The 8,522-nt window shown below is 45.5% G+C and overlaps 1 protein-coding gene across 2 annotated transcripts in view; it reads left to right on the top strand.

The window, feature by feature from the left end:
- The first annotated feature begins 1,119 nt into the window (after positions 1-1,119).
- Positions 1,120-8,522, top strand: part of LOC105567175 (pyruvate dehydrogenase (acetyl-transferring) kinase, mitochondrial) — a 19,374-nt gene continuing 11,971 nt past the window's right edge. Inside the window, exon 1 of one of the 2 annotated variants that reach the window (XM_012021804.1) lies at positions 1,120-1,554. In XM_012021804.1, coding sequence (XP_011877194.1) covers positions 1,452-1,554 — 103 coding nt within the window. In that variant the 5' untranslated portion in view covers positions 1,120-1,451. The remainder of the gene's footprint in view (positions 1,555-8,522) is intronic. The other variant, XM_012021803.1, reaches the window with a different exon arrangement.

Here is an 8,522-nt window from a genome sequence, read left to right as displayed (position 1 = left end):
GGACATTGGCCTTTATACTCTTAAGACAGCCTTAAGACAATGTTTTATAAACATCAGTGATATTTATTCGTATCTGGCAATTTTAATAATACAGAAAATTTATTGCAAAAAGTATTACCTCAGCCAGGGTTAGATAATATTACCTCACGCATTTCCTTAAGCCTTGTGTCCACGATCCAAGAACTGTGTCAAAGCTCTAGTTTCGAGAAATGCGCAGCCAATCAACATGCAGCTTGTATGGAATAGCTGCAAGCTGATTGGCTACGCATTTCTCGAAACTAGAACTTGGACACAGTTCTTGGATCGTGGACACAGGGCTTTACGCAGGAAACCAATTTGAACCAGTCTGCCCAGACCCGGAGTTAAGGCCTTCACACATAAAATTCCGTAAGGACGTAAAACGTAAGCGTAAGAAAATCAACAGGTTGGATTTGCTACTGCTTGCGTCATTGCCTTACGTTCTCGACTGTGATTGGTCGATTTTCTTATGCTTACGTTTTACGTCCTTGCGGAATTTTATGTGTGAAGGCCTTTACCCGGGCCGCTATTAGAGACAATTCGGGCGAAACATGAATTACATGAATCATTGAGAGGCGTACGCATGTCCGACCCAAACCCAACTCCGAGTGCTTCTTCGTATTATAAACGCCCAGGGTCTCTAACCCCTGGTCCACAATCTTGCTTTAAGTAAGTTGTAAGCCTTAAGCCGTAAGAAATTAACCAATCACAGGTGAGAGTGAGGGGAATAAATGCCTGCGATTGGTTAATTTCTTACGGCTTAAGGCTTACAACTTACTTAAAGCAAGATTGTGGACCAGGGGTAACCGGAGCTGAGGCCTGCGTCCACGACGCCGGAACCTGGATCGCCGTCGCGGCGGAGTGTTTGAAAAACTCTCGGGCGCGTTAAAGTATTCGGACGCGAGTCGCACGCGAGCGCGCGTATCTCCGTCGCGATTGCGAGCGTGCGGATCGGCGCTCGCCGCGGTAAGAATCAAATGTTCGCGCGCGCGACCGCTCGCTCCTCCCCCCCCCCCCGCCCCGTTACGTCGACTCCCGTGCCGCACCGCGATCGAGCGGCGGCGCGCATGCGCGGCCCGGCGCGGCTCCCGCATATACTGTACCGCGCTCCGCGGTGCTCTCAGCACACGTCGCGGTGAATTTCTCACGGTCGTGCCTGACGTCGGCGGTCGCTGTCTCGCGCGCGTCCACTCGGCATCGCGTCGGGGAGATAGAGAAACGCGCGCGACGCTCCTCTCGTCCGGTTCCTTCGCGGGCGCGAGCAAGAAGCGGTCAGTTCGGCGGGCTGAAGTTGCCTTCTCTCCTCACCCTCCTCCTCCCCGCCTCCCTCCCTCTCTCTCTCTCTCTCTCTCTCTCGCCAGACACACGCGCGGCGAACCGAGCGGACCGATCGCGCCGGGTTTTAATGTGTAACGTCAACGAGCCGCCGCAGGATGAAGCTCACACGGAACTGCCTCAACAACATCGGCAAGATGTTGGACTTCTACTCGCAATTCAACCCCTCGCCGCTCTCGATAAAACAGTTCATCGATTTCGGTGAGTCCTCGCCCTTGCCCGCGACCCCGCCGCCTCCGCGACGGCGAGCGTGCGAGCCGCGAGGCTTCGAAGCCTGCGGAGCCTCGCGTCGCGTGCCGTGGCGTTTTTCTTCTTCTTTCTTTAATCGCGCGTTACGGTTCGGCCGGCCGCGCGTCGCTCGTTACGTCGATCAAGCGCGATTGACGGGGCTTGAGAGTTAATGCCTCCGCGAGTCGTTACGGCCGACGCGACGCGGCCCGCTGCGCTTTCGGCAGCGGTGCTCCGCGCGCCGGTTCACTCTCCTCAGCGGCGAATCATTCCGCTCGGAATACACCTCGGATTTCTATATATCGCGCCGGAAATCGAGCACGCGCTTCTCGGCGCGGTGCCGCGCGTATTGGCCCACGTTTCTGGTCCGTGGGAGCAGGTTGAACGATGAAGCTATTACTTAATTTTTCGCCCATGCAGCACCGAAGCTTTCAGAAACATTGCAACATTGCAACAGTGTTTTCTGAAATGTTTCTGAAAGCTTTGGCGCCGCATGGGCGCTCACTCGCAATTTTCGTGGATGAAACAATCGCGACCCGACAGCTTTCTCTCGCGGGTTTACGCTGCAACCTTGCACGATGCTAAGTTGCATAATAATATATGATATGTTAAACGATACCGCGATAATTGGAGTAAAACAAGCCTCGCGTTTGTTGCAGCATTACAGCCTTGGAAAATTATTAAACACTCTCGCAATTATATTGTATGTACCAGGAAGATTTCTGTTGTTAAAAATTTGTTGACTGGATTCGTTGCTTTTGCGCAGCAAACGACTTTTGAACAAGAAACATCTTGCTGGTGTTAAATTCAATACGGTATAATGATTATGAGGCTGCTAATCATTTTGTCTAAGGTCGCATTATCCACGAGTACGAAGTCGAAAATGGAAGTATACACGATCGAGTTATTTAGTTGGTCTCCCTTTCTTTGAGATAAATATAAGAATGTACGTGCGACTCACGGCGCTCGATATACAGCAGACTTTTCGCAAATTATTTTCTACGCTAATTGTCCTTGAGTATAATTTCTAATGCGCAATCTAACGAGCGGTGATATTATTTTCAAACGACGGGAATAAAGTATTCAATTTTCGACAATTTAAAGGAAACATTCATGACACTCGACATGCAAAAGATTTTCCGCAAATTATTTTCTATATTAAATGTCCTTAAGTATAATTTCTAATGCGCAATCTAACGAGCGATGATATCATTTTTAAACGACGGGAATAAAGTATTCAATTTTCAATATTTTAACGAAACATTCATGATACTCGACATCTAAAAGATTTTCCGCAAATTATTTTCTATATTAAATGTCCTTAAGTATAATTTCTAATGCGCAATCTAACGAGCGGTGATATTCTTTTCAAACGACGGGAATAAAGTATTTAATTTTCGATAATTTAACGAAACATTCATGATACTCGACATGCAAAAGATTTTCCGCAAATTATTTTCTACGCGTTAAATATCCTCAAGTATAATTTCTAATGCGCAATCTAACGAGCGATGATATTATTTTCACACGACGGGAATAAAGTATCCCGAACTTCGATAATTTAGCGAAACGTTCGTGACACTCGACATGTAAAAGACTTTCCGCAAATTATTCCCAACGTTGAATGTTCTTAAATATAATTTCTAATGCTCAATCTAACGAGCGGTGATATTATTTTCAAACGACGGGAATGAAATATACCGATGTTCAATTGTCGAAACGTTATCTATCTTCTCGAATGAGACCTTGCATGGTTTCTACGTTTCGGCCCCCCTCGGAGACCTTGGTGCCCCCTTGGTGAGCGTCTCGCGACGCGCGACGTGGTGCGTCACTGCATTTTACGCGTTAAATAACAGCGACGTTATTATACTATACTACTCCGCTTCCCGTAGCACGCACGCCTGGCACACGTGCGAATTCGATGAGAAATTCATGATGTCTCGGCGCGCGCATTCTTACACTGGGCTCCTCGAATCTCGCGACTGAGGGCACGTGTGTCGTCCGTTTTCTCTTCTCTTTTTTTTTCCTACACAAAAGGAGATTTATTGCGCGGTTCTCGTCGATAAGGAATGATAACGAACACGCTCGTGATGCAATTCTCTCCGAGCGCGCTTTTCTTCGTCACGTCAGCGAAGCACTCGGCGATATTTGTACATTTTATAGCGACATAAACATTCACGTGATCGAGGATGCGTCGTTACCGTAGAAAAAAGCGTCCGCAAGCGGATTTATATCGAGAATACAGATAAAGTCGATGAATAAAAATCGGTTGCTAACAAAAAAGAACAAAGCGAGCTCTCAGCAGAAGCCGATTTGAAAATCGGAGATATTTCTCGAAGGGACAGGGCAACATTTATGTGCATTTCTATCAATGTAGATCAACTTTAATCTCGGTTCAACTTTCTTTCGACCTTTTTCTAGTTCTAAGAGTTGGAAAGGGATATTTTACTGTCCAAGTTAAAATGGGACACCCTGTATAAGTGAGATCAAAAATCGTTCATCAATTAAAACTGAGAAGAGAGATGGTATAACCACTTGTCCGTCTGACTCTGTCTCTTGTCTCAACACGATAGCAGGTATAGAGTTTGCTGACGAGGAGAGAAGTGTTTTGGAGCCATGGGGAAAGTGTGAGGTTTACGCCGAGGTCATTCACCTTGCGACTTCCTGCTCTCAATGCACGAGTACGTCGCGTTTGTCTAAGCGGTCGCCGAAAACGTCGCCGGACGTCAGTAAACGTCGAATAAACGTCGCAGACGTGTCCAAATGTATCCTGTGCTCCGACGCGGTCTATTAGAACTTAATACAAATGCCACGTGCACATCGTCACCCTCGCGGTCTATTGATCTCTGACGTGTTCTATTGATTAATGTATAGCGGCAAGAGGATGATTAATACACAGCAAGCGGAAACATGCGATTTGAACACGTATATTGAAAACTGCCGTGTTGTACAAAATGCCCCCACGTGTACGAAGCTCGTAGACTCTCGAGAAAAACTTTTATCCTCTGTTGACGCGAGCGCGTCGAATGTGCCTCGTAATCTCGATCGGCGGACAATTATACAGATGCGTCAACATCTTACCGCACCTGCGTTTGTCGTTTTTCCTGCACGGAGAGTGCGCCGAAAGCCCGTTTGCACGTGCACCGGAGGATCCATTTAAAGCCCGTATCAGACTACGGATTGAGATTGGGATTAGATTGAAATTGGTCAAATTTCAATCTCAATATCAATCCGTAGTCCGATACGGGTTCAAGGCTGACGGCAGAGAATGACCCGTGAACTCTTAAGGCCCGGTTTCACCAAACGTTGCTTCACTTTAATCTTAGCTCAATTCATGTTTGTCTCGTTCTGGAGTTATTGGAAAGAGACAAAGAACGGATTAAGCTAAGCTTAAAGTCGAGCGGAGTTTCACGTTGGTGAAACCGGGCCTAAGTCTGTCTTAAGACCTGAACGCACTGAAAAAAAAACTTAAGCAAGACGTAGGTAAAATTTAAAACTTAAGAGAAGTTAGAGCGTAAGCAGCCAATTTAAAACTTAAGCGATGCTGGACGTTGGTTGAACTTATTAAGTCTGAAGTTTTACTGCTGAAGTTTTTTCATGTGTTTCCAGCTTTAGTGTAGCCGTGCATATATTTCGTAGACGTGAGGCAAGGCAGAGGAGAAGCTAAGTCGTATACAATAGCCTTTCACGACGAAAGTTCTTTTCTCTGCCTAGTCTATACGGCAAATCTCGGTTTTCGCCAACATCGTTTAACTTTGATCTTAGTTTAATTCCTCCTTTGTCTCTTTCTAAGGGGACGGTTAGAAAGAGACAAAGGACGGATTAAAGTAAGATTCAAGTTAAACAAACGTTAGTGAAAATCAGAGTCGTACCCATTTCTACCAATGCGGATTAATCCCGGTTTAACTTACTTTCTATCTTCTTCCACTTCCTGAAACTAGGAAAAGACAAAGAGTAAATTAAACTGAGGTCACAGTCAATCTGCTGTGGTAGAAATAAACATGAGAGAGACGTTACGGATCATTCTCTGCCATCAGCCTAATTTTAACGCGAATGGCGCGAATCAAAGTTCCATCCAAGGCGTCCGAGCTAACGACAGATGAACGTCCAACCGCGCGTCTCCGCCGAAGGACTCGTATGCAGATAGGATCCACGTTCAAGGCACGTGCGCGCGCCCTTCGCTTCGCACTGGGTCGAGGTCGCAGGCGTGCCGCGCATTTGGAGAGAGCCTACATCCGCCGACTTCGGTCACTGCCATTGGCGACATTAAGGTCACTCCGGGAGAAACCTAAAAGAACGAAAATAGAGTAGGTAACCCATAGCGCAGTATTATCCCACTTTGGAATGCTGCCCACGACTTGGCGTGAATTCGAGTGATACCAGGAACAGGAGTGGACACACGCCTGGTGGAGTTTGTACCCCGCAAATGGTGTCGCGTCTTAAGATCACACGCACGCCCACGCGTGGTGCGTCTGACGCACTGCCCCCCCGCGTTAGGCTGAAAATACCCGCGTCGCGAGACACCGCGAACTTTGGACCGCGAAATCGATACATTTTCAAGGGCGGGGGTATCGTGAAAGTAAGACAAAATCTGGACCGGTACGCCCGCCTCTCTTCGTGGTTCTGCGCAAATGGAGAAAGGTACATTGAGAATACACACCCGGAAAAAAAGATTTATTTAGGTCAAACAAATGAGATTCGTTGACATCTTTCTTTGAATCGACAACATTTTTATTTACGTCTACTAAAACATTTGCTAGACTTGAAGAAATAGATGATTCTCTCAGAAATTCCACTCGTGATAAAAAAAAAATTAGTTAAAGAATTGTCATTTCTTTGAAATTAAATAAAAGTCCAGTGATGTCGAAATTCTAAGAAAATTTGTTTGATTTCGAAGAAACTTCTTTTCTGGGTGTAAACACTCCGCGAAATTAGTTTAGGATTTCATTCAAATGATAAATGTTAACAATTTACTCTGTTCGCTCGCGAGTGTAATTGCTATTTAAAGATAATTTGTCATGCGTGCGTAATGGGCGCTAATCGCGAGTTGTTAATTCCGCTCTCGTTTCGTATCGCTGACATACATTCCTGCGTTACGTCCACTGGTGTATTAAACATTCATTAGAGATTTTTGTCACGTGACGCGGGGGCAGGGGTCATCAATACTGCACCGCGCAGCACGCGCGCTATCGCCATAAAATAGTTCGTACGACCGTAATTTTTTCATCATTATACATTCACGAGGAATGACAAGTCAGATGGCGTGGTATGACGTCACTTTCAGAGACGCGATTAAGATTGCCGGATGAATGTGGCGCTGATTAAAATTGATGGGTTACTCTGTACACCAGGTGGAATCCCTGTACTTTCGCTGGCTTTCATGTCATTTTTAAATTGAACCTAATTCTATGTTTTTCTGAGATGTTTTTTTTCGAGATAAGATTACACCACCAAGTTCTATGATTATAAAATCAGGAAGAAAGAGGGTAATATATCGTTTGAAACGCGAGATCACTGGAAACCTCAACGGTACCTACTTTAGCACCCGACAAAATCGAGGCAAAAGCAGTAAACAAAACCGGCGGTTAAGTTAAATCTGACATTCGTTTTTGGAGTCGGAGTAGGAAAGGAAACGCGGCGCGTTTTATTACGATAAGTAAAAATATTAATAGTCCGTCAGTAATGCCGCACGGGAAAAGAAATTGAGCTGCCGTAGCTGCATGTGGCAATTAAGTTTCAGTTGTAAAATATGGACAGCCGATATTTAGTTGTGACAGCTAAATATTTGGCTACTATGCCTATCGTATTAGGTGCAAACCGTTTTCTGTGCTTAAGAAATTTATAGTTGTAGCAGCAAAATATTTTTAGCAAATCGTTATCAGCCATGGTAGCGAAAATTGGGTTTTTTTTTCAGTGCGTAATATTTAAACTATACATTTAGCATTACATGAGAGAGAAATTGTTTATGTATCTCTAATACGACAATTGCCAATGAAATGTTTACACGATAATCGCTACTTCATCGAATAAAAAAAAAGGGTTTACTACTTGGATTTGATACACCACCAGAGTTACTATGAAGATTAGATATCTGTGGATAAGCAGTTTTTTTTATCATAAATTTTAATCTCGAGTTATCCAACGCTGATAGTTTCGCAGAGTTTTATTATCAATTACATAAGCTTCGTGCGAAAACAACATACAGCTCGCGAGATCGAGATGAAAATGCTTGCAACCTGGGATGCGGGATTATTTTACAGGAAAAATCTAGCGAGCTGTGTATTATCTCATCGCGGGCCGGCAAGCTGAGGAATCGCTCGAAAACCGGTTTACGTCGAAACTAGAGTTTACTTCCCGGGACTGTCTTCCTTTCCTGCGCGGAACACGAGAAGCGAAATATCGCTAATCGTTTTCTAACTCGACGCGGGCAGAACTGATATCCTTATCTTGTTTTCGTTCCCCCGAGGAAAGAGAAGGTGGTGCAACTCTCGTCGCAGCGAGCAGCAAGTTGAGAGACACTCGCACCCCCCTCTTGCAACGGGAAGCGAGATGAGCGAGATGACGCGCGGGAAACAGCTGTTCAATTTTATACCCATCCGACTTTAAAGCACTCGCCGCGGTGCGCCGGTGATCCACTCGAAACCTGAACGCTTATCGCGCGCCACTCGTGTTTGTTATCTTCCTGCACCTCGCGCCCCGGCATTACAAATAAACGAGTCTATGATAGCCTGCGTCCGCGAGCCATACGGACCGCAGAGATTATCTCTACTGTAATCTATTAAAATCCGTGGGCCGGAGTAGCTTTCGGGACCTGGCGCTCTATTCTTGAATTCATTCGAGAGAAAAACGTACGCGAAAACCCTGCTCTCAGAGAAAAGTTGAAAGTCAATTGGTTGTAAACCACGCGAATAGCCAATCAGTCTGCAACTCTTCTGTACTCT

Source organism: Vollenhovia emeryi, unplaced genomic scaffold, assembly GCF_000949405.1.
Source record: "Vollenhovia emeryi isolate VEMERY1.0 unplaced genomic scaffold, V.emery_V1.0 DF939140.1, whole genome shotgun sequence".
Taxonomy (NCBI): Eukaryota; Metazoa; Arthropoda; class Insecta; order Hymenoptera; family Formicidae; genus Vollenhovia; species Vollenhovia emeryi.
This window is presented reverse-complemented; position numbering and strand designations above follow the sequence as displayed.